The sequence below is a fragment of the Scyliorhinus canicula genome, chromosome 11 (assembly GCF_902713615.1).
Source record: "Scyliorhinus canicula chromosome 11, sScyCan1.1, whole genome shotgun sequence".
NCBI lineage: Eukaryota > Metazoa > Chordata > Chondrichthyes > Carcharhiniformes > Scyliorhinidae > Scyliorhinus > Scyliorhinus canicula.
Window position 1 is genome coordinate 103,010,990 of NC_052156.1, and position 26,659 is coordinate 103,037,648.

General features: G+C 49.5%; 1 protein-coding gene across 6 annotated transcripts in view; it reads left to right on the forward strand.

The window, feature by feature from the left end:
* The window catches only part of LOC119973234 (uncharacterized protein C3orf20-like), a 260,613-nt gene that overhangs the window by 89,007 nt on the left and 144,947 nt on the right, over nucleotides 1–26,659 (forward strand). For all 6 annotated transcript variants that reach the window (XM_038810916.1, XM_038810917.1, XM_038810919.1 and 3 more), the window contains 2 exons: nucleotides 10,414–10,473; nucleotides 15,358–15,405. In XM_038810916.1, the coding sequence (XP_038666844.1) occupies nucleotides 10,414–10,473; nucleotides 15,358–15,405 (108 nt within the window). The remainder of the gene's footprint in view (nucleotides 1–10,413; nucleotides 10,474–15,357; nucleotides 15,406–26,659) is intronic.

Below are 26,659 nucleotides of genomic sequence, written 5' to 3' on the forward strand. Positions count from 1 at the left end.
TACTAAAAAAGCTATAAAGAAGAGTAAGATAGATTATGAGAATAAACTTGCTCAGAATATAAAAACAGATCGTAAAAGTTTCTACAAATATATAAAACAAAAAAGAGTGGCTAAGGTTAATATTGGTCCTTTAGAGGATGAGAAGACAGATTTAATAATGGGAGATGAGGAAATGGCTGAGGAACTGAAGAGGTTTTTTGGGTCGGTCTTCACAGTGGAAGACACAAATAACATGCCTGTGACTGATAGAAATGAGGCTATGACAGGTGAGGACCTTGAGATGATTGTTTTCTCTACGGAGGTAGTGATGGGCAAGCTAATGGGGCTAAACGTAGACAGGTCTCCTGGCCCTGATGGAATGCATCCCAGAGTGCTAAAAGAGATGGCTAGGGAAATTGCAAATGCACTAGTCATAATTTACCAAAATTCACTAGACTCTGGGGTGGTCTTGGCAGATTGAAAATTGGCAAACATGACACCATTGTTTAAAAAAGGAGGTAGGCAGAAAGCGGGTAATTATAGGCCAGTGAGCTTAACTTCGGTAGTAGGGAAGATGCTGGAATCTATCATCAAGGAAGAAATAGCGAGGCATCTGGATGGAAATTGTCCCATTGGGCAGACGCAGCATGGGTTCATAAAGGGCAGGTCGTGCCTAACTAATTTAGTGGAATTTTTTGAGGACATTACCGGAGCGGTAGATAATGGGGAGCCAATGGATGTGGTACGTCTGGATTTCCAGAAAGCCTTTGACAAGGTGCCACACAAAAGATTGCTGCATAAGATAAAGATGCATGGCATTATGGGTAAAGTAGTAGCATGGATAGAGGATTGGTTAATTAACAGAAAGCAAAGAGTGGGGATTAATGAGTGTTTCTCTGGTTGGCAATCAGTAGCTCGTGGTGTCCCTCAGGGATCAGTGTTGGGCCCACAATTATTCACAATTTACATAGATGATTTGGAGTTGGGGACCAAGTGTAATGTGTCCAAGTTTGCAGATGACACTAAGATGAGTGGTAAAGCAAAAAGTGCAGAGGATACCGGAATTCTGCAGAGGGATTTGGATAGGTTAAGTGAATGGGCTAGGGTCTGGCAGATGGAATACAATGTTGACAAATGTGAGGCTATCCATTTTGGTAGGAATAACAGCAAAAGGGATTATTATTTAAATGATAAAATATTAAAACATACTGCTGTGCAGAGAGACCTGGGTGTGCTAGTGCATGAGTCGCAAAAAGTTGGTTTACAGGTGCAACAGGTGATTAAGAAGGCAAATGGAATTTTGTCCTTCATTGCTCGAGGGATGGAGTTTAAGACTAGGGAGGTTATGCTGCAATTGTATATGGTGTTAGTGAGGCCACACCTGGAGTATTGTGTTCAGTTTTGGTCTCCTTACGTGAGAAAGGAAGTACTGGTGCTGGAGGGTGTGCAGAGGAGATTCACTAGGTTAATCCCAGAGCTGAAGGGGTTGGATTACGAGGAGAGGTTGAGTAGACTGGGACTGGACTCGTTGGAATTTAGAAGGATGAGGGGGGATCTTATAGAAACATATAAAATTATGAAGGGAATAGATAGGATAGATGCGGGCAGGTTGTTTCCACTGGCGGGTGAAAGCAGAACTAGGGGGCATAGCCTCAAAATAAGGGGAAGTAGATTTAGGACTGAGTTTAGGAGGAACTTCTTCACCCAAAGGGTTGTGAATCTATGGAATTCCTTGCCCAGTGAAGCAGTTGAGGCTCCTTCATTAAATGAGTTGTAGAACTCCTCATTCTCCCCTCTTCGCTCAAATTTCACCTTCACCAGGTTCAAGAATTCTAGTAGGTTCCCCCACCATGCAGAGTGGAGAAGCTGACCTCCACCCCACCCCGCCTTCGGGCAATCAACAAAGCGAAGGCTAAAATATCTGCCCCCGCACCCGCCTGCAGCTCGGGCTGGTCCGACACTCTGAACATAGCCTCTAAAGGACCCGGTTCCAAGTCCACATGTTGTACCCCCGAGATGATGCAAAATACCTCCCTCCAATACCTCTCCAGCTTTGGGCAGGACCACAACATATGTACATGGTTTGTGGGGTCCTCCCACACCGTCCACAGACATCCTCCACCCCCTCAAAGAGCCGGCTCATCCTTGCCCTCGTGAGGTGCGCCCTATACATGACCTCGGTTGTAACAGCCCCAGCCTAGCGCATGAGGTTGAGGCATTCACCTTTCGTAGCACCTCACATCACATACCTTCTTCCATTACTTCCCCCAACTCTTCTTCCCATTTGGCTTTAATCCCTTCCATGGACAGCCTCCAGAATCTTCCCATAATTCGGCTACACCACCCCCTTCTCCAATCCCCCTGCCAACAATACCTCCTCCAACAACGAGGGGGCCGGAAAGCTCGGAAACGCCTTCCTTACAAAGTCTCGGAGCTGCAGATACCTAAACCCTTCCCCTTGACCCAACCCATAATTCTTCCCCAACTCCTCCAATTTCGCAAAATGTCCCCCTAGGAACAGGCCTTTTATTACCCTGATCCCCCTCTCCTCCAATCTCCAAAACCTCCCATCTAAGCTCCCCGGCTCAAACCTATGATTCCCCCTGCTCGGCATCTCCCTTGACCCAGCCCCCAAGTCCTGCCTCAACTGCCTCCAAATCTTCAGCGTTGCCACCACCACCAGGCTCCCAGAGTTCTTGCCTGGCGCTATCGGGAGTGGCACCTTTGCCAGGGCCCTCAACCCCGGCCCCCTGCACAAATCTTCCTCCATCCTAACCACCGACCTCCCCGACGACCCAACCCTGCACCTTCTCCACGTTTGCCACCCAGGGCCCCCTGCTTTTTGCCCTCTCTGTAGGACCACCTTCCTGACCCTGGCTACCCTTCCCCTCCAGATGACCGAAGTGACCACTTTGTACACTTCCTTAAAAAAATGACTTGGGTAAAAAGACCGGCTGGCAATAAATCTTTGTACAAAGATGCACCCCCCCCCCCCCCCCCCCCCCGCAATTGTGTACAAAGATAACCCCCCCCCCCCCCCCCCCCCCCCCCCCCCCCCCCGCACTATTCCTTTCCACAGTCCCAAACTCCTTAAAGCGATGGCCAATGGCTCTATCACTAATGCAAATAGCAGGGGGGGCATAGGACACCCCTGCCTAGTACCTAGGCGCAGAGCAAAGTATCCCAATCTCATATTATTTGTGCGGACACTCACCATCGGTTCCCTATACAGTAGCCTTGCTCATTCCGTTCATATCAGTCCAATCCCAAATCTCTCTGGGACCGCCATCAAGTACCCCCACTCTACCCGATCAAATGCCTTTCTGCATCGAATGCCACCACCACATCCGTCTCCTTTCCCTCGGCCAGTGTCATGATCACGTTTGATAACCTTTTGACATTCAAAAATAGTTGCGTTCCCTTCACAAACCCTGTCTGGTCCTCCCCTATCATCTTTGGGAGGCACCCCTCCAGCCTAGCCGTCAGCACCTTCGCCAGTATCTTGCCGTCTACATTTAGTAAATATATGGGCCTGTACGACCCACACTCTTTCGGGTACTTGTCTTCTTTGATGGTAGGGAGATCGAAGCCTGTCCCAAAGTTTGTGGTACTGCCACCCCCGTCCCATCGCCTCCTCAAACATCCTCACCATCAGCGGCGCCAACTTGTCTTTGAACTTCTTATAAAACTCCACTGGGAACCCGTCCGGCTTTGCCGCCTTCCCGGATTGTATCTTCCCAATAGCCTCCTTTACCTCCTGTTCCCCCACCAGCCCCTCCAACCCGGCCCTATCCTCCTCCCCCAACCCTGGGTACTCCAACCTGTCCAGGATCTCCCTCATCTCTCGTTTCTCTCCCGATGGCTCCGACCTATGCAGCTTCTCAAAAAACTCCTCAAAAACTTTATTGATAAGCTCTGGAGCCACCACCAATTTCCCCGCCCTATCCCGCACCTAGACTATTTCCCTCGCCACCACCTCCCTCTGAAGCTGGCCTGCCAACATACGCCCTGACTTCTTCCCATGTTCATAAACCGCTCCCCTCACCCGCCTCATTTGGCGCACCACCTTTCCCATAGACAACTAGTCAAAACTAGCCGGGAGCTCCTTCCTCCTGTCCATTAGGGTTGGATCAGCATCTCCAGAATATTTCCTGTCCACCTCTAACATCTCCTCCACCAACCTTTGACGCTTCTTCCTCTCCTCTTTATCCAACTTGGCCTTAAACGATATGACCTCCCCCCTCACTACCGCCTTTAGGACCTCACTCACCACCGCCTGTGATTATTCCCCTGTACATCCCCTAATGCCACCCAGTAACGCCTTCCCTACCACGAAAAAGTCTATCCTCAAATATACTTTGTCTACCGTGAAAAAAAACGAATACTTCCGCTCTCTTGGACACAAAAACCTCCAGGGGTCCAACCCTCCCATCTCTCGCATAAACCCGGTCAGCGCCTTCCTTTCCCTGACTGGGTCAGCGAGCGAGGCTGTGACCTGTCCATCCTCAGCTCTTCTACCATATTCCAATCCCCTCCTACTATTAGCTTGTGTGTGTCCAAGTCTGGGAAGGCCCCCCAACACTTTCCTCACAAATCCTGCATCACCCTAGTTAGGGCCATATACACTCGCCAGTGCCAGCAACCTCCCCTCTACTGGCCCTGTTACAATCACATATCTACCCCCTTGGTCCACTACCATCTTCTCCATCTGGAATGTCATCCTCTTGCCTACAACACCGCTACCCGTCGAGCCCTGCTATCAAATCCAGAATGGAACACCTGACTCACCAGCCCTTCCTGAGCCTCACCTGGTCCTTCACCCTCAGTTGGGTCTCCTGCAACATCACTAAATCGGCCTTTAAGCTATTTAGGTACACAAGCACCCTCAACCTCTTCATCGGCCCCTCCAAACCCCTTGCGTTCCACATTACTATTCTGACCGGGGTCTCTCACGCCCTAAACCTGCCGCCCCTCGCATCTGCCACCATCATAACTCCAGGCCCTGCCCAATAGGCCTGGCCCGTCTTGTCCCCCTGATACCATCATACGCCCCCCCCCCGCACCCCCAGAAACCTCCATCCACGTCCTCTCAAAAATACCTCTCCCAGTATCGATCCCAACACCCCACCTTTCACACCTCCCTGGCCCATCAAAACCTATTCGACCAGGTTCCAATGTCCGCGGCCCCTCCCCCCACCACACTGCCTTTCACTAGCCAACTTGCTAGTGTGAAGGTCCCTGCCCAGGCCCCCCTCCTCCCAATCCCTTCCCCATGCCAAGTTCCTGAAAACAAAATATCCAACAGATAAACAGCTAAACAAAATCAGTGCAATCATGCAAACCCCAGAAAACTGCCATCGCGAAAAATCCCAACTCCTACCCTTCCCAAACAGGCAACTTAACACCCTAAGCCACTAGAAAAAAGCGAGAAACAAAACCAAACACAACCTACCACCACCCTACCCTCGGTCCAAGACAAGACCGCAGTCCTATTTCTTATTTCTGCCCCATTCCTTCTGCCTTCACAAAACCTCCGCTGCCTCCACCGTCTCAAAGTAAAATTCTTTGAGTTGTAGGTCATCCTCAACTTCATTGGATACACCACACCGAACCTCACACCACTGCTGTACAGTGCCTCCTTCACTCGGCCGAAGGCCGCCCGCCTTTTCGCTAGCTCCACGATTAAGTTCTGGTATATACATGTACCAGCTCCTTTCCATTGCACCTCCCGCTTCTGTTTCGCCCAACTCAGGACCTTCTCCTTCACATGACACCTGTGGAAACAAATTATTACCACCCTTGGCAATTCATTTGTCTTCGGTTTAGGCCTCAACGACCGATGAGCCCTATTCAGTTCATACCAGGAGGGATCTTCCTCCTCCCCCAGAAACTCTGCCAACATCTTGGCAAAGTACTCAGTCAGCCTCGGGCTCTCCACCCCTTTGGGCAGATCCACAATTCTTACGTTCTGCCGCCTAGATCTATTCTCCAGGTCCTCCACCTTCGCTCTCAGTCCTTTGTTGGCCTCCACCACCCTCCGTAGCTCTCCACCCACTGAGGGGAACTGGTCACTATGCTGCAACAAAGCCTCCTTCACTCCTTCAGCTTTTCTCCTTGCTCCCACAGCTCGGCCAATGTCATCGACACTGCCACCTTCACCGGAGCAATCGCCTCCTCCAACAATACTGTCATTGCTGCCATCATTTCCTACCTCATCACCTCCTTGTGTTTGGCGAAATGCTTCTCAAACTCTCGGCCATCACCTCGGTCATCTTCTCTACTGTGAAGGGCACGGCCGCCACCCAGCGATTCAGCATCCGCCATCTTTCCTGCTGCCGGGCTGACACATTCGCTCGGCGGCTTTCTCCTGGTTTTCAGGAATCCTCCTACTCCCTATTATCTTCCTGCACCTGCTCATCAACAAATTGCCCCAGGGACCGGGCATTAAATTCCAAAAAAAACGAGCCTCGAGCAGGAGCTATCCAACGTGAGCTTCCACCTACGTGCCGCCACCGGAAGTCTTTGATGATTGTTTCCGGCTCGAATCGTCATCGATGGTTTTCTCTGGCCCTTCGACTGTTCAAGAAGATTTTTTCAATTTTTGACCTGGGGAGGTGGTTGGGGCTCCCTCTGCAGTTTAAAAAAAAAAACAGGGGCAGCACGGTAGCATTGTGGGTAGCACAATCGCTTCACAGCTCCAGGGTCCCAGGTTCGATTCCGGCTTGGGTCACTGTCTGTGCGGAGTCTGCACATCCTCCCCGTGTGTGCATGGGTTTCCTCCGGGTGCTCCGGTTTCCTCCCACAGTCCAAAGATGTGCAGGTTAGGTGGATTGGCCATGATAAATTGCCCTGAGTGTCCAAAATTGCCCTTAGTGTTGGGTGGGGTTACTGGGTTATGGGGATAGGGTGGAGGTTGCCCTTAGTGTTGGGTGGGGTTACGGGGATAGGGGGAGGTGTTAACCTTGGGTAGGGTGCTCTTTCTAAGAGCTGGTGCAGACTCGATGGGCCCAATGGCCTCCTTCTGCACTGTAAATTCTATGTAAAAAAAAATCTTCATCGATGGTTGTTTATGCTTTGAATCCTCATTGCCAGTTTTCTCTTCAGTTATATATTTGTTGTTGCTGCAAAGAGAAAAAGATGTAGAGGTGTCACGCTGTAAGTTCATAAACACAGTGCAGGGTTTATTAAGAGAGTTACTTCTACAGGGTGAGATGATGAACACTCCAAAGTCCATGCAAATGCTCCGCTGACATCATTACAGACCACATAATGTTTCACCAGTAGGTAGTGGTACTTGATTACATTACACTTTTTTAAACAGTTCTTGTCCTGATCAATAAACTCCCATCATACAAAGGTACAGTGAGGTGCCTCCCCCCCCCACCCTCCCAAAGGTTGGCTTGAGTTTTCAGTGCTGTCAATTCTTCAAATGTACACATTCTGCGAGTTGCTCGGTCACAATAAACATGGTGCAAAACTCCTCAACATCCTATCTCCTGCCAGTGGCAGATCTCTGGTATCACCAGCTTGTGGGGCCATTTGAAATGACTCTCCTTCCTGCTTTATCTGCCATTTAGAAAACAAAGTTAATGTCTCACAATTTGACGTTAACAGCAAGTTTTCCAAAATAACTTTTCCCCACTGTTTTCCTCTACCATAGAACATAGAACATAGAACAGTACAGCACAGAACAGGCCCTTCGGCCCTCGATGTTGTGCCGAGCAATGATCACCCTACTTAAACCCACGTAACCCGTATACCCGTAACCCAACAATCCCCCCCATTAACCTTACACTACGGGCAATTTAGCATGGCCAATCCACCTAACCCGCACATCTTTGGACTGTGGGAGGAAACCGGAGCACCCGGAGGAAACCCACGCACACACGGGGAGGACGTGCAGACTCCACACAGACAGTGACCCAGCCGGGAATCGAACCTGGGACCCTGGAGCTGTGAAGCATTGATGCTAACCACCATGCTACCGTGAGGCCCATGGTAGGGAGAAACAGCTTGTTACATTTAGCAGCTTCATCTTTCAGCCAGCTCAGAATTTTTATATCTACAAGTTGTAAGGTTTAACCCTCTGCCCAGTCTTCCATGTTTTAAGAAAAAAAATGCAAAGATATAAGGGAAAAGTGAAGAAGTGGGATTAAATAGATTGCTCTTTGAAAGGCCAAGTATGGACTTGAGCAGTTGAATAGCCTCTTTCTGTCTATGATTCAATCAACTGAGTGGCTCGCTCGGCCACTTCAAAGAGCAGTTAAGAGCTAACCACATTAATGTAGGATTGAGGTCACATATACTCCACCTTCAGCCTTCTTTGGCAGTCCTGCGGGATTGAGGATAAATTGCTTTCACCCCTGTTTGGTGCGTTCTGAGATAGCTGTTGTTGTGTTTGGTCCTTTGTGCTTCACGGAGGAACTCACCAAATACTTCGACTTGTCCAAACCAGAATCTTTTATTGAGTCTCATGTGGTATGATAGCAATCTGATACAGACCACGTTATCATGGCGTCTGCTAACTAATCTGGGACTTGCACCTCGCACTGACCGTTCACATGTATGTTTTATTACCCTCTCAATCTTCCTCTGAGGATGGCCGGATGTGTCTGCCCTCATATCGGGGTCACAGGTCACATGACCTTAGTCTAGAGACCGCATGGTGTTTCTGTACCACCACCTGCTGGCTGGAGGTCGCACACTTTCCAATTATGATATAACCCATAGGCATATCACCACAGCTGGTAAGTCCAATGTACGATTGGTAGATTCTGCCACATGTCGGGCAGTTGGTGCTTGAAGGGTTTCGTAGATGGGTGTTCGGAGGTTGGTGCACTTCCCTCCGATGGCTCGACTTTGCCTCTGCAGGTTTCCCAATATAGTCTCTCGATGTGTTAAGTGCCCTCCCGTGAGGTGTTGAGGATGTTTGACTTCCTCAAAGATGTCTTGAGGACATCCCTAAAGCATTTCCACTGCCTTCCTTGGTGTCTTGCTATAATTAGCTTTCAAGTAGAAAGTTTGCTTCAGAAGTCGGGTGTCAGGTCTATGAACAACATGCCTGTCCGATGGAGCAGATGTTGAGTGATTAGAGCTGTAATAGTCGGCAATGGGCCTACGGGGTGGGAATGATTATCTCCCTCATGGTCCTTGCAGAGTACGAGCATCCCCACTAGGGGTGGGGGATCTCTATTAACTGCTGTATAAAAGGTTGGCCAGTAAGGCACCAACCAAAACAGGGACCTGGTAGGAATGTACCAGGTAGTGTATATATCATGCTGTAAATAAACCTAAGTTTCTTTATTTTACTTGGTGTGGATTCCCTGTGTCCCTATTAAATGCAGCACAGGGACACGGGTTCAATTCCAACCTTGGGTGATTGTCTATGTGGAGTTTGCACTTTCTCCCAGTGTCTGCTTGGGTTTCCTCCAGGTGCTCCGGTTTCCTCCCACAGTCCAAAGATGTGCAGGTTAGGTGAAGTTACGGGATAGGGCGGCGGAGTGGTCCTAGGTAGGGTGCTCTTTCAGAGGGTCAGTGCAGACTCGACGGCTGAATGGCCTCATTCCGCACTGTAGGGATTCCACTCTATTCTATGATGCTGGGAATGTTGTCCAGGTAAGAACGGCTGTCTGCCTCCTCTGAAGCAGATTAGTGAACCAGTGAGGTTTTTACAACAATCTGACATCTTTCTTGTTATGTGCATGGTGTTTATTTACAGAACATTTTAAAACTGGAATTAAATTCTGAAACTGCTCTGATCGGATTTGAGCTCCAATTCTCGAGACTACTGGTCCAGGAGCATAACCAAGACATACCTTCCGTATCCATTGCCTTCCGTATCCATTCTGCTATCTTCCCTTGACTGTAGTATGCCCCAGTGTTGAACCATTGAGTTTGTTCTGGGAAAATGTCATGTTTATTCTGCCCCTTCTGTTTTTAGTAAGCAACCTGAAGAGCTTTGCAGCCTGAGGAACACCTGGGGCTGGATTCTCCAGTCTCCCAGGCATGTTTCTCGGTGGCGTGTCGCTCGCTGACGGAATTCTCTCTTCCCACCGCCTCTCAATGGGATTTCCCATTAAAGCCATCCCACACCACCGGGAAACCAGACCATCACACTACAGACAGCACCTCACTTTAATGTCTCATCTAAAAGTCAGCACTACTTCCATCAGAGCACCCACTGAGTACAGCACTAATGTGCCAGCCTAGATTTAATGCCCTGGAGTGAGGTCCATGTCTCCCTGTGTCAAGAGGCGAAAATGTGAACAACTCGCCACAGCGGACAGTGAATGAGACAGACAAGTGGAGAAGATCAAGAGATAAGAGGGACAAAGAGGGTTGGACGGGTTATGTTGTTTCTGATTCACACTGTTCCTGCCAATTCTTCTTTTTTGACTATTCAATGAATTGTGATTGTTTTTTTTGCTACTTAAGCTGTGAATAAATCTAAATCTCCGGAAAAGACTGCATTGAGTAAAGTTCAACGTTTACCAGGTACAGAGTTCCTTCATATTAATACAGTGTATTCAGATGGACATTTTGTTATCCTGTTAACTAATTACTATTTTATAGTTTGTTTTATATATTTCTAAAAATGTATTACTGTTTTATACATCATGACAAGTGAAGGAGGGTTTTTTCTTTGTAATAACTGTAGGCGTGTAGTCATCCCATAATGACACGAAGCCAATTAATTATTTCTGAACTGTAGTCACTCTTATAAACATGGCAGCTATTTCACACAAAGCAAGATCCCTCAGACAGGAAATGAGATGATTGACCCATTGATTTTTTTTTTGATATGTTGGTTGTGGGAGGAATGCAAAGCACACCAATAGACCCACTGTCACTGTGTTTTTAACACCCACCTGCACAGTTTACAAGGCAGGGATAGCCTGACCTCCGCACCTTATGTAAAGGACGTTACCTCCAACGGTGGCGCACCCGCTTAGTACTGCACTGGGGTTAATGTCTGAACCCACAAACGTCTAACACTGAAACAAGAGTGTGCTCAACTGAAGCAAACAATGGCTTTTGCTCAGTTTTAATCCTTGTTATGCATCAATATTGTCGTGCTATTTGAAATATAGAAGAGCCATAACAGTATTTTATTGTCAATCAATATCTATAATAGCAATGTGGGGAATTTAAATCCTCCTGCCCCCAGGCCAGACAGGAGAAAGGTACAAAGGGGATAAAAATTCAAAAATGGAAAATAAGACCCCAACTTGTCTCAAAAGAAGCTATTTAATATGTAACTGGACACAGGATGGATGCAGAATGGGGTGGGGGGGGGATGTTGGGTTGAAGCCATTTGGCGGTGTTGGATTGAGGGACCACATTGAGGTCGGGGTTCACCTAGGGCTGGATTGGGATATGGGAGACTAACCTGCACTCCAGTGGCGCTCCCACTGTTACTTATTTTAATGAGACCACATATTTCAAATCTTCGGGCAGTTTTACGTATAACAGAAATTCGGCAGCTGGAGGGAGGTGGGACTAGCTGAGCTAACAGGTGTGGTGAATGTAATATATGTTAATATATATGTTAATTCACACTGTTGTTGTAAGCGCAGTAGCGCAGTCCTACCACTAGGGGGAGTAGCGCTGGGAGCACTTAGGAACTTGTACTGGGCTCCACCCTTGGTTTCGCCCACGACTCCTCCCCCTAGTGCAGCTGTATAAGTACCCATGTCCAGAGTCAGCCTGGGTCACTACGAGTTCATCGACAGGTAACAGGCTGGCTCTGAAGTAAGTCGATTAAAGCCTAGATTCACATCGGAAACACGTGTCTGGTGAATTGATGGTTCCATCAACAGGTAAGTGCTTTTCTGGCACTACTCTGGGCCAGGACTGTTTCTCCCCACATACCAGAGCTACCCTTCTCACTCCACTCTGTTGCAGCTTGGCATCACAGGTCTACTCATCAAATGAGCCTCTCGTTCCTGCTGGTCACTGACTGAGGAACAGAGGAAATGAATGTAAATGTGGAGTTCCCATTACATCATACCTTAACTGTAATTCCAGATTTCCTCGGCATCTCATTGTGGAAATGTCAGGGCTGATCACAGAGGAATGAACTTCATGGTTGGATTTTAACTGGTTGGCCTTGTGTGAAACTGATGTTGGCGATTACTCAGTGCACAGCACCAAGTTTTGTTTTCAATTGATTTCAATAATCCTCCCCTCCAGATTACAGTGGGATTGCCAACCCTCCCAAATCGTCCCCGGAGGGCTCCTAGAATTAAAGATTAATCTGCAGGAAGTACTGTGGGGAAACCCAGGACAAGAATAAGGAAGATTTTAGCAGAATTCTATTTATTTTTTAACACTTCCATTTGTTAATTGTGGAAATTTGGGGCTGGATTTTATTTTATTTATTTATGATTTTTAATAAATTTGGAGTAGCCAATTATTTTTTTTCCCAATTAAGGGGCAATTTAGCGTGGCCAATCCACCTAACCAGCACATCTTTGGGTGTGGGGGTGAAACCCACACAGATATGGGGAGAATGTGCAAACTCCACACGGACAGTGACCCAGGGCCAGGATTCGAACCCAGGTCCTCAGCGCCGCAGTCCAAGTGCTAACCACTGCGCCACATGCCGCCGACCTATTGAAGCCCATGGACACAGGCAAGGGCTTCACCTCACCGTAGCTGCTATTTTACCCTTGGCTGAGGGAGGCTCATGACAGGTGGTAGCCTGCCACATTTTACTGGGGTATTTTGTGTCAGTCAAGAAGGGAGGGGGACCTCCTTTGAGGGAGGAGGGGTGGCTCTATCAATAGCTTGGATTACCGTACGTCTGGCTTCCATAACCTCCTCTTCTTTGGGTTCTTGCTGCAGTCCCAGCAGTGATCACCATTCGAACCTGGCGCTGCTGGGACTACAGAGCTGCCGGCCAATCGGATTGGGTGACAGTTCTCTAAGATGGGATTGATCCCCCCCCCCTTCAGAGGAGGTCTGAGCCAATTAGCAGCCTTTCAACTATAAAATGGCTGCGAGGCAGCCAGCTGTTTTGTGGGTGGGATCCTGACTGACATTTTAGTTGGTGGGGGGAGGGGGCGGGGGCGGGGAACACTAAGCTCCCTAAACTCTACCACACAGATATGGGGAAGACGTTTCCTGAGACAGCCAAGATTAGTCCAGAGAGAGTTGGTTTTCCAATTGCCAATGAGAAGGCAATGTACCTTGAGGATGGAGCAGTGGTGGGAATATGGGGTGGGGCGAGATGGTTCAAACCTCTTGGCATATACCCGACTAGAATTGACAAACGTGTCGGTGAAAATTACTCCCAGTGTAACAATAATCTAACCTACCTTGAGACCAATTCCCTCCTGTCAAATTATTCCATTAATCCAAAGGTGTGCGGGTTAGATGGAGTGGCCATGCTAAATGGCCCCTAAGTGTCCAAAGGTTATCAGCGGCTACGAGGATAGGGTGGGACACTGGGCTTGGTAGGGTGCAGACCCGATGGGCCATATGGCCTCCTTCTGCAGTGTTGAGATTATATGATTCTAAGTCTCACATTATTAATCCTTCCAGGAGTCAAGTTCCCCATTTTAGGATTTTGGGGATTCCAATTAGAAGTTAGAAAGCAGCCTGTTCTTTTAATGTTGATCTTCATCAATATTACTTTATAGCTTTAAAACCTGGGCCCACGTGTGACTTGCTGGTGCGATCTCGATATACATCAATCAACTGCAACTTGTAGCAAGTTCAGAGAAGGCATAGAATGGGAACCCATCTAAGAACTTAGGAACAGGAGGATGCCATTCAGCCCCTCCAATCTTGATCTCATCTGTAAAGGGCAAAGGTGGGATGAATTATTGAAATAAAAACAAAATGCTGGAAAATCTCAGCAGGTCTGACAGTATCTGTGGAGAGAGAAACAGAGTTAACGTTTTGAGCTGGTATTGGACTATTGTTTGGGATTCCTGGGCCAATATTTTACATCCCCCCCCCTCGCCCTGACCCGACTTCAGCCACTTACCTTTTCTTCTCCCATTCCCAGAACTTCGGCTCAGGAAGGTTTGTGGAGCTCTTCCAGCCAGTGCAACACTGTTCCTGGAGGGACTGGAGAGCTGCTGAACAATCAGATTGGCCGGTAGCTCTCCAAGGCGGGACTTGCGCCTGAGTGAGGGGTGAAAGTCCTACCTAATGCAAATCAACAGGGCAGGGCTGTTCAAGACGGCGGGAATGTGTTCCCCACCAACTCTTCAGGTGGCAGGGGCCAAGCTCGTGACATCCTCAAAATTCAGGCCCGGAATTCCTGAAATGTATTCCAGAGAAATTTCTTGATCTGTGTGTCTCCAGCCGAAAAAGGAAGGAAGCAGCACTGGATCTAAAACTGGAGAATGGAGTGGGGGTAAATGGACACATTTAGTGGAGAACATTTGGGAGATATTGAGCACAGTCTAATCAGGATCAGAAAAGTAATGGATAAGGACGAGAAAAATTCAAATGTGAAAATGCTGAGCTGGAGCCGAGCAATCTTGAATTGTAAAGGAATCTGACCAGGGTGGATTGAAATTAAAGGTATTAGCCCCAAAATAATCCATCTATAATAAATTCAGAAAAGCCTAGAAATACTCAGCAGGTCAGACAAGTCAGAAGAACAGGTTATTCCCCAGGTCCTGCAAAATTTAACATGTTTTTGTCGAATGTTTGATCATACAGGACTTGAATGTTGAAAAAAGAAACATGCTGTTGAAGTTTTTCATCTTGCACTCATCAGGAGAGACACAAGAATGCCAATTTTCAAAGGGAGCACCAATTTATACTGCACGAGAAAAGGATGCTGATTGATTGACAAGTGGGCTCTGATTGGTTGAGGCATTGACATGGAGAATGCACAGGGGAGCTATTGTCCCTCACGCTTTTGGTTAATTCAATAAAGCACAATGCCCAGGAAGACCGGCCAGCCATAGTTAAATTCAAAATGCCGGTTAAATATGGGGCACACAGCCTCATTATAATATTTAAATTGCCAACCCTCTTACTGCAAGCAGGTTGGTTGAAACACACACGCCTGAAAATGAGTGAGTTGGAGGTGGATTGGGTCAGGATTCAGATTTTTAGAATGTTTCCATTTCACCACACCCAAATTCCCCCATTCTGGAGTTAAAGTTCCCCCAGAGTTAACATTTCTGGTCAAATTACCAGATCGCACAATCTCAGACTTGAAGACTTTCTCCCAGCACCAGAACCTTTTGGGAGAGAACATTTCAGATTTCCATTGTCCTTTGGCTGTGTAGTGCTTCTGGATTTCCCTCCCGATCGGGCTCGCTCTCAGTTTAAAATGGCTCTGAGAGGAAGGCAGCAACAGTCAGTCCAGAATGCACTGGGTTTGAAATGTTGTTTCTGTTTGATTTCTAGGATTTACAATAAATTTTGCAGTGTCATCAAAAGCTTGTTTGGACCAAGGTAAGACTTTTTGTTAAAGAGTAAGGGCGCTCTCACAGATTATTTTATCCTTTGTTTTGAATCAGTGAAGCAGAATGGACTTATTGTTGTCGAGATGATTTGGCAGCAGTGAGAGGCCTTTCCGTGTCATGACCTCCCATTGCATATCAGTTAGGTAGTTGCCTAGCTGCGACATGTGGAGTGATTCCACTCCCTCCCCAAGCATTGGGGGAGGGGCAGGTACAATCACTCAGGTTACCTGGAGCCTCCTGGAGCTGAATATTTCCTGCCCAGCCGAGCAGGCAGCGGGAACATCTGTCTAAAGCCGGCAGGGCCCTTCACAGATGCACTTTGGGTTCTGATGATGCCGCTGGGAAACGACAACTGCGATTTTAACTCAATGATATGACCATTGGGGCTTTCCCTGCCAGATGAAGGCTGTATGAATGAGGACCAAGACCCAAAGAGATCCAAGCAGGTAACTGAGAGCCGGTGCAGACATGAACATATAAACAAGGAGCAGCAGTGGGCCATTCATCAAGACTGCTCCACCATTTAATGTGATCATGGCTGATCTGATAGTAACCTCAAATCTGCTATCCTACCCCCTATCGCCTATCCTATCACCCCCTGGTTTACCAAGAATCTATCCACCTCTGCCTTAAAAATGTTCAAAGTCTCGACTTCTCCCACATTTCAGGAAGAGAATCCCAAAGAGTCACAACCCTCAGAGTGAAAAACTTCCACCCTGATCTCTGTCTGAAATGAGCGACCCCTTATTTTTAACCAGTGACCCCTAATTCTAGATTCTCCCATAAGAGGAAACATCCTCTCCACATCCACCCTGTCAATACCCCTCAGGATCGTATATGTTTCAGTCAAGTCACCTCTTACTGTTCTAAACGCCAGAGGATACAAGCCTAGCCTGTCCAACCCTTGCCTCAAAAGACAACTCACCCATTCCTGGTATTAGTCTAGTATTTTCTGAACCGCTTCCAATGCATTTACATCCTTCCTTAAATAAGGAGACCAATACTGTTCACAGTACTCCAGCTATGGTCTTACCATTGTCACCTCACTGCTTGTGTATTCAATTCCCCTTGCAATGAATGCTAACATTCTCTTACCATTCCCAATTACTTGCTGCTTCTGAATACTAGCCTCGACACAATGGCTCAAATGGCCTTCCTCTGCACCATCCCAAACCTTCGTGAAGTTGGCAGGCAGATTCCAGGCCACATTTTGTTCTGCCCAGAATTGACTGACTGGATTTAAATGAGGCCTGAGAGTTCAAGTAGCCTAATTCCTGCTGATTATTATTCTTTAAAAAAAATTAATTTAGAGTAGCCAATTATTTTTATTTTCCAAGGGGCAATTTAGCGTGGCCAATCCACCTAACCAGCACATCTTTGGATTGTGGGGGTGCAACCCACGCAGACATGGGGAGAATGTGCAAACTTCACTGATTATTTTTCCATTCACCTCACTACCACCCGCCCAAAATTCACCCAGAATCCTAAGTCAGTGAAAGCACCGTCACGCCTGTCATGCTATGAATTCCACATCGAGTTGTGTGCCATGCCTTTACCCAAGGAGAATGTAGAGCCCTGCCAAGCAGCCAGGGAGGTCCAGTTAGAGGTGGTTGGATGAAAGGAGGCATCTTCATCAAGATGCACACACACCTCTCACATCACACACTTTAATCTCTCTTACAATCAAGTGTAAGATTCCTGATGGATTCTACTTTCCGAGTACAGCCTTATGCATGCAGAGAGATGGAAGTCAGGTAGGAATGACGTTCAGCATTAAACACGGACGCTGCAGAAAGGCATGCAAGCCAGCTGGCTTTGAATGTTTACTTTTCATGTACATTTTTCATTAACTCTACAATGTGAAAGCCATTCTTTTTTTTAATAAACAATTTTATTGAGGTAGTTTTTGGCTTTATAAACAGTTACAGACATCATCAGAAAGGAAGCAAAAAAGGCAAAAATGTGCAAACATCCACGTACTTTCAATACTTCCACCGTAACATATTGCACAAGCCCGCTCCCCTCCCACCGGTACTACCCGCCATATTTTCCCTCCTACTCTACTCTAACCCCCCCCCCCTGCTGACGCTCACTCTCCCGCAAAGAAGTCAATAAATGGTTGCCACCTCCGGGTGAACCCCTGCACAGAACCCCTCAAGGCGAACTTGATTTTTTTCCATCCCCAGGAAACTCGACATGTCTGCAAGCCACCACTCCGTCTTCGGGGGCTTTGAGTCCCTCCACGCCAATAATATTCGTCGCCGGGCTATCAGGGAAGCAAAGGCCACACATCGGCCTCTTTCTCCCCCTGGACGCCCGGGTCTTCCGAAACCCCATAAATTGCCACCCCTGGGCTCATCACCACCCTTGTTTTTAGCACCTGGGACATGACCCCCGCAAATCCCTCCCAGTACCCCCTCAGCTCAGGGCATGCCCAAAACATGTGAACATGGTTTCGCTGGTCCTCCCGCGCACCTAGCGCATTTGTCCTCTATCCCGAAAAATTTGCTCATCCGAGCCACCGTCATATGGGCCCGGTGAACGACCTTAAATTGGATCAGCCCGAGCCTAGCACATGTCGCGGTCGAGTTTACCCTACTCAGGGCCTCTGCCCACAGCCCATCCTCCATTTCCCCGCCTAGCTCCTCCTCCCATTTAAGTTTCAGTTCCTCTGTCTGGGACCCTTCCTCCCTCATGAGCACCTTATAAATACCCGAGACTCTACCCTCCCCTTCATCCCTCCCAGAGACTATTCTGTCTAGGATCCCCATTGGCGGGAGGCGCGGGAAAGATGGGACCTGTCTACGAACAAAGCCCCGCAACTGTAGGTATCTAAAATCATTTCCCCTTACCACCCCAAATTTCTCCTCCAAGCTCCTCAAACTCGCGAAGCTCCCTTCCAGGAACATATCACCCACCCTTCCCGCCCCTGCTCGCCGCCATACTCGGAACCCCCCATCCATACTGCCGGGGGCAAACCGATGGTTGTCGCAGATTGGCGCCCAGACAGACGCCCCCATCTCCCCCACATGCTTCCTCCACTGGCCCCATATCCGCAGGGTCGCCACCACTACCGGGCTGGTGGTGTACTTGGCCGGCGGCAGCGGTAGAGGAGCCGTGACCAGGGCTTCCAAACTGGAGCCCCTGCACGAAGCCGCCTCCACCCGCTCCCAAATAGACCCCGTACCCACCATCCACTTCCTTATCATAGCGATGTTGGCCGCCCAGTAATAATTGACCAGACTCGGCAAAGCCAGCCCTCCCTCGCTGCGGTTCCTCTCCAACATCGCCTTCTTTACCCGCGGAGACTTTCCCGCCCAGACAAAGCTCATGATCAGCCCGTTAACTCTTTTGAAGAAGGACTGTGGGATAAAGATCGGGAGGCACTGAAAAATAAACAAAAATCGAGGGAGGATTGTCATCTTTACAGTCTGCACCCTCCTGCCAGCGACAGCGGGAGTGCATCCCATCTCCGAAACTCTCCCTTCATTTGCTCCACCACCCTGGCCAAATTAACTTATGCAGCCTGCCCCAGTCTCGTGCCACCTGGATTCCCAAATACCGGAAATTTTCCTCAACCAGCCTAAACGGTAGCCCTCTCAATCTGTTCTCCTGGACCACAAACATTTCACTCTTGACCGTATTTAATTTGTATCCTGAGAACTGGCCGAACTCCCTCAGCATTCCCAGTATAGTTCCCATCCCGGCCACTGGGTCCGACACGTACAGGAGCAGGTCGTCTGCATACAGAGAAACCCTGTGTTCAACCCCGCCCCTCACCATCCCCTTCCAACCCTCTGCGGCTCTCAGCGCCATCGCCAGCGGCTCTATGGCCAGCGCAAACAGCAGCGGGGAGAGCGGGCAGCCCTGCCTGGTCCCTCGGTACAACCTAAAGTACTCCGACACTTCTCTGTTGGTCCTGACGCTGGCCCTCGGGGCCTGATTTAATAATTTGATCCAATCCACCAATCCCTCCCCGAACCCAAACCGTCCGAGCACCTCCCATAGATAGTCCCACTCCACCCGGTCAAAGGCCTTCTCGGCGTCCATTGCCACCACTACCTCCACCTCTCTACCCGCCGGGGGCATCATTATCACGTTGAGCAATCTCCTCAGATTGGCCGCCAGCTGCCGACCTTTCACGAACCCCGTTTGATCCTCCCCAATCACCTCCGGTACACAGTCCTCCATTCTCCCCGCCAGTACCTTTGCCAGGAGCTTGGCGTCTACATTAATCAGGGAGATTGGCCTGTAGGACCCGCACACCTCCGGGTCTTTACCCCGCTTCAATATCAGAGATATGGTGGCTTGTGACATTGTCGGCGGCAGGGTCCCTCTGTCCCTTGCCTCATTGAAAACCCTCGCCAAGACCGGGCCCACCAGCTCAGAGAACTTCCTATAAAACTCTACTGGGTATCCATCCGGCCCCGGGGACTTCCCCGACTGCATGGCCTTTAGGCCCCCCAATACCTCCTCTACTCTAATCGGGGCGCCCAGCTCTTCCACTTGCCCCCCCCCCCCAACTGTTGGGAATGTTAACCCGTCCAGAAACCTTTTCATCCCCTCCGGTTCTTCCGACGGCTCCGAAGTATACAGCTTACGATAGAAGTCCCGGAATACCCTATTCAATTCTGCCGGATCCTCCACTTTGCGCCCCCCCTCGTCCCTCACTCTACCTATTTCCCTGGCCGCCTCCCTCCTCCTGAGTTGCTGCGCTAACAGTCTGCTAGCCTTTTCCCCATACTCGTACACCACTCCCCTCGCCTTCCTAAGCTGTTCCACGGCCCTGCTCGTGGATAGTGCCCCCAGTTCCGCCTGTAGCCTCCGCCTTTCCCTGAGTAAAACCTCCCCCGGGGACTCCGCGTGCTCTTCATCTATCCGGCCCATTTCCCTGACCAATCTATCCATTTCTGCCCGGTCTGCCTTGGCTTTGTGGGCCCCAATTGAAATCAGCTCCCCCCGAACTACTGCCTTTAGCGCCTCCCACACGGTCGCCGCTGAGACCTCCCCAGTGTCATTCACCTGCAGGTAATTTTTTATACATTTCCGAAGCCTCTCGCAGATCCCCTCCTCCGACAGCAGTCCCACATCTAGCCTCCATTGCGGGCGTTGATAACTCGCTCCCCCGAACTGCAGGTCCACCCAATGCGGGGCATGGTCTGAAATGGTAATTGCTGAGTATTCCGTGTTCTTTACCTCCCCCATACAGTCCCTGCTTATTACAAAGAAATCTATCCTGGAATATACTTTATGGACGTGCGAGTAAAACGAGTAGCCCCTTCCTGTTGGCTGTCCCTCTCTCCAGGGGTCCACTGCCCCCATTTGCCCCATAAACCCTTTCAGCTCCCTTGCCATTGCTGAGAGTCTACCCGTTCTGGGACACGACCGATCCAAAGTCGGGTCAAGGACCATGTTAAAGTCCCCTCCCATTATTAGCTTGCGAGAATCCAAGTCCGGGATCTTCCCCAGCACTCTTTTAATAAAGTCCACGTCATCCCAGTTCGGGGCATATATATTCACCAGCACCACCCTTCTCCCCTCCAGTCTGCCCCGTACCATCAGGTATCTGCCCCCCCTGTCTGCAGATATGCCCTCTGCCTCAAATTGCACGCGCTTGTTGATCATGATTGCCACCCCTCTGGACTTCGAGTCCAAGTCCGAGTGGAAGACCTGGCTTATCCAGCCCTTCCTTAGCCTGGTCTGGTCTGACACTTTCAGATGTGAAAGCCATTCTAAACGGTACATTGGACATACCAATATAACGTGAATCGCGGTGTTTATTTGTACTATCCACAAATAATCAATGCAATAGCAGCAGGTAAATCATTATCAGGTGCTGGTTTAGCACAGTGGGCTAAACAGCTAGCTTGTAATGCAGAACAAGGTAGCAGTGCAGGTTCAGTTTTCTTACCGGCTGCACCGAACAAGCGCCGGAATGTGGCGACTAGGGGCTTTTCACAGTAACTTCATTGAAGCCTACTTGTGACAATAAGCGATTATTATTATCTTTGGTGAACCCTTCTCTCAAGGTCAAAGCATGTCTGCTGGAGAAAATAGGCAGACTTATGTATTGGTCAGGCAGCAATGTTGTGGATGTGGAATTACAGACTAGTCCGTGTGGTGAAAGTGTGTGAGGATTTATCGATAGAATCCCAAAATGCAGAAGGAGGCCATTCAGCCCATCTATCTCGGCTCACATCTCCTGCCCTATCCCCTTAACCCCATGTATTCATCATGACCAATCCACCTAACCTGCATGTATTTGGACTGTGGAAGGAAACCAGACCACCCAAAGGAAACCCACATAGACACAAGGAGAATGTGCAAACTCCACACAGACAGTCATCCAAGATCGGAATCAAACCCAGGTCACTGTGAGGAAGCAGTGTGCCACCATCCTGCCCCAACTGAAGATCCAGATGGGATTTCATTGGAAGCTACATTTTGGACACGGCTGCCACCTCCGGGAGAACCCTAACATTGACCCTCTTAAGGCGAACTTTATTTTCTTGAGACTGAGGAACACAGCCATGTCACTAACCCAGATCTCTACACTCGGGGGCTTCGAGTCCCTCCACATTAACAAGATCCATCTCCGGGCTACCAGGGATGCAAAGGCCAAGACGTCGCCCCCTGAACTCCCGGATCTTCCGACACTCCAAAGATCGCTACCTCTGGACTTGGCACCACCCGTGTTTTTAGCACCGTGGACATTGCCGTAGCAAATCCCTGCAAAACCGTCAAGTTTTGGGCATGCCCAAAACATGTGGACATGATTTGCTGGGCTCTCCGCGCACTTCGCACACCTATCCTCAACCCCGAAGAACTTACTCATCCTAGTCGCTGTCATGTGTGCCCGGTGGACTACCTTAAATTGTATCAGGCTGAGCCTGGCACATGATGAGATATTAACCCTGCTTCGGGCATCCGCCCATAGCCCTGCTTCTATCTCTCCTCCTAGCTCGTCCTCCCACTTGCCCTTAAGCTCCTCCACCGGCGTTATCCTCCGCCTCCGAAAGCTCCTTCCCCTCTCCTATCCAGGTGCTGGAAACTACTCTATCCTGTATTCCCATGGCGGCAGCAGCGGAAAGGCCGGCACCTGTTTTCTCAGGAAGTCTCGCACCTGCAAATACCTAAAACCATTCCCTGCTGGCAATTTCAATGTATCCTCCAATGCTTTCAAGCTCCCGTCTGTAAATAGATCCCCCATCCTTCTAATTCCTGCCTTCTGCCAACTCAGGAACCTACCCGGTACAAACCTGTGGTTATTATAAATCGGGGTCCAAATCGGTGCTCCCTCCACTCTCTTATATCTCCTCCATTACCCCCAGATCCCCAGAGTTGCCACTACCACCGGACTTGTGGAGTATCGGGCCGGCGAGAACGGCAGAGGTGCTGTTACCAATGCACCCAGACTGGTGCCTTTACAAGACGCCGCCTCCATCTGCTCCCATGCTGACCCCTCCCCCACTACCCACTTCCTAATTATGGCTATATTAGCCTCCCAGCAGTAATTGCAGAAGTTCGGCAGTGCCAACCCACCCTGCCCCCGACTGCGCTCCAGCAACACTTTCTTCACTCGCGGGGTTTTACCTGCCCACACAAAGCCCAAAATAATCTTATTCACCCGCTTGAAAAAGGCCTCTGTGATGAAGATGGGGAGGCACTGAAAGACAAACAGAAATATGGGGAGGACCGTCATTTTCATGGTCTGTACCCTCCCTGCCAGTGATAGAAGGAGAATGTCCCACCTCTTAAAGTCCCCTTCCATTTGTTCTACCAACCGGGATAGGTTTAACTTGTGCAGTACCTCCCACTCCCAGGCCACCTGGATTCCCAGATATCGAAAGCTCTTCCCTACCATTCTAAGCGGCAGCTCTCCCAGTCCCTTCCCCTGTCCTCTTGCCTGGATTGCAAACATCTCGCTTTTCCCCTTGTTCAATTTTTACCCCGAAAAATTGCCAAATTCCCCCAAGATTCGCATTACTTCCCCATCCCGTCCAACGGGTCCGAAATGTACAAGAGCAGGTCATCAGCGTAGAGCGAGACCCGGTGCTCCACCACCCCGAACCAGCCCTTTCCAATTCCAAGAGGTCTTAACGCCATGGCCAATGGATATATGGCCAGAGCAAACAGTAACGGGGAGAGGGGGCGCCTCGTCCCTCGGTGCAATTTAAAATACCCCGACCTCAGCTGGTTCGTACGCACACTCGCTACATGTGCCTGATAGAGCAACTGCACCCAGTCAATAAAGCCCTCACCAAACCCAAACCTTCCCAGCATCTCCCACAGGTAATTCCACTCCACCCGATCAAAAGCCTTCTCCACATCCATCGCTACCACCACCTCCGCCTCCTCTCTTTCTGAAGGCATCATAATAACATTTAGAAGCCTTCGAACATTGGCCTTGAGTTGCCTACCCTTAACAAATCCCGCCTGGTCTTCCCCTATCACCCCCAGGACACAGTCCTCTATCCTGGTGGCCAGTATCTTAGCCAGCAGTTTTGCATCCACATTCAGTAGAGAAATCGGCCTCTATGACCCGCATTGCTCCGGATCCTTCTCCCGTTTCAGGATCAATGAAATTGAGGCCTGCAACATTGTTGGGGGGAAGGATTCCCTTCTCTCTTGCTTCGTTAAATGTCCTCACCAGCAGTGGACTCAATATCTCTGAAAACCTCTTACAGGTAGCCATCAAGCCCCGGGGCCTTGCCCGACTGCATGGCCTCCAGCCCCTTGATTATTTCCTCACTCTCAATTGGGGCTCCCAGCCCTTCCACCAGGTCCTCCTCCACCCTCGGGAACCTCAACTGACCCAAAAACTGCCTCATCACCTCCACCCCAGCCGGGGGTCCTGACTCATATAATTTACTATAGAAGTCCTTAAACATCCTGTTTACCCCCGCTGGGTCCAGGACACTATTCCTGCCTCTACTCTTTACTTTACCTATCTCCCTAACCGCCTCCCTTTTCCTGAGCTGGTGCACCAACATTCTGCTTGCCTTTTCCCCGTATTCACAGATTGTACCCCTTGCTTTCCTCAAACTGTTCCACCACTTTCCCTCTGGTCAACAGCCCAAACACTGCCAATAATCTCTGCCGCTCCCTCAGTAGCCCCGCGTCCGGGGCCTCCGAGTATCTCCTGTCCACCTGGAGTATCTCCTCCACTAATCTATCCTTCTCGGCCTGTTCCGCCTTTTCTCTGTGGGCCCGTATCAAGATTAATTCCTCTATGACTACTGCCTTCAAAGCTTCCCAGACCATCGCTGCAGAAACCTCCCCTGTATCATTTGTTTCCAGGTAGTTCTGGATGGACTTGTTAACTCGCCCACAGCTCGCTTAGTCTGCCAACAAGCCCACATCCATTCTCCAAAGCGGGCGTTGCCCTCTCTCCACACTAACCTGTAGATCCACCCAGTGCGGGGCATGATCCGACACAGTAATTGCCGAGTACTCAGTATCCACTTCGGTATTAGCGCCCTGCTCAGAACAAAAAAGTTGATGCGAGAGTATACCTTGTGGACAACTGAGAAAAAGGAAAACTCCTTCGCCCTCGGCTGTGCAAACCTCCATAGGTCTACTCCCCCAATCTGTTCCATAAAACACTTCAATTCCTTTGCCACAGCCAGCTTCCTCCCTGTCCTGGATTTTGACCGGTCCAATTCTGGATCAATGATTGTATTGAAGTCCCCTCCTATGATCAGGTTATCTGACTAAGTCTGGGATCTTACCTAAAACCCGCTTCATAAATTCCACGTCATCCCAATTGGGAGCATATATGTTTATAAGTACGACCCGCACCCCCTCCAGCTTCCCACTCACCATTATGTACCTACCCCTTTTGTCTGACACGATTCTCTCTGCCTCGATTGCCACTTGTTTGCTGATCAAGATCGCTACCCCCCTGATCTTTGAGTCCAGTCCTGAGTGGAACACTTGGCTGACCCACCTCTTCCTCAATCTCATCTGGTCTGTAAGCTATGGGTGTGTCTCTTGTAGCATCGCCATGGCCACCTTCAGCCCCCTCAAATGATCGAACATGCGAGCACTCTTGACTGGCCCATTCAGTCCTCTAACGTTCCATGTGATCAGCCTGGTCAGGGGGCTTCCAACGAACCCCCCCCCCGCCGACTATCCATCACCCTTTTTAGGCCAGCCTTGAGCTCGTGCCCTCTGCTTCCTTGAGTGCCCGTTTGGGCAGTCGCCGTTCCCGACCTCCCATTTGTCTCCAAGTAACAGTTCCTCCCCTGTCAGCAAAGCAGCTCCCCCCCCCTCCCCACCCCAGCAACAACACTAGAAACCCAACCCCCCCAAGACAAGCTCCAGCTTAACACCTGTTCACCCCCCACTTGATAGCGCCCGCCCCTGGCACCAAGCAGTCTGTCTCCCCTTTCCCCCCACATAAATAAACATTTTAAAAGCATCACATTCCCCAGTGAACAAACATCAGAAAAAAACTGTGAAGAAACACCGAAAAAGCAGAACTAAATTCAAAGCCCATTCCCCCCTCTAACCAGTTCCCTGCAAGACAAAGCAACCGTTAACCAACCATCCATTATTAAACATAGAGCTACTTATATTTATACAATCCAGCACCAAGGCTTCGGTGTCTTTTAATTCGCCTCCAGCTTCATTTCTTTAATAAAAGTCCATACTTCGTCTGGAGTTTCAAAGTAGAAGTCCCGTTTCTCAGCATCCCAAACTTCACCCCCTTCTTAAAGAGGGCCGTTTTTGCCCGATTGAACCCAGCTCGCCTCTTGGCCAAGTCCGCTCCCAGATCCTGATAGATGTGCAACTCACAGTTCTCCCACTTGCTGCTCCGTTCTTTCTTGGCCCACCGCAAAACGTGTTCCTTGTCCATGAAACGGTGGAAACGTACCACCATGGCCCTCAGCGACTTGTTCGCGAGGGCTCTGTGCGCTCTGTCCAATTCCAGGGGCCGAGGGAACGCCCCAGCCCCCATCAACTTCTCCAGCATGTCCGTCACATAGGCCCTTGCATCCGATCCCTCACTTCCTTCAGGGAAGCCAACGATTCTGAGATTCTGTCTCCTGGATCTATTCTCCAGGTCCTCCAGCTTCTCCTCCATTCTTTTCTGGCGGTCGTTCATCATCCCCACCTTGCTTTCCAGCACGGTTATATACTCCTCGTGCTCGGACAACTTTTGTTCCACCTCCTGGATCACTCTTCTGTGTGTTTCTTAATTCTGAACCACTTGATCAATCGAAGCCTCAATTGGGTCC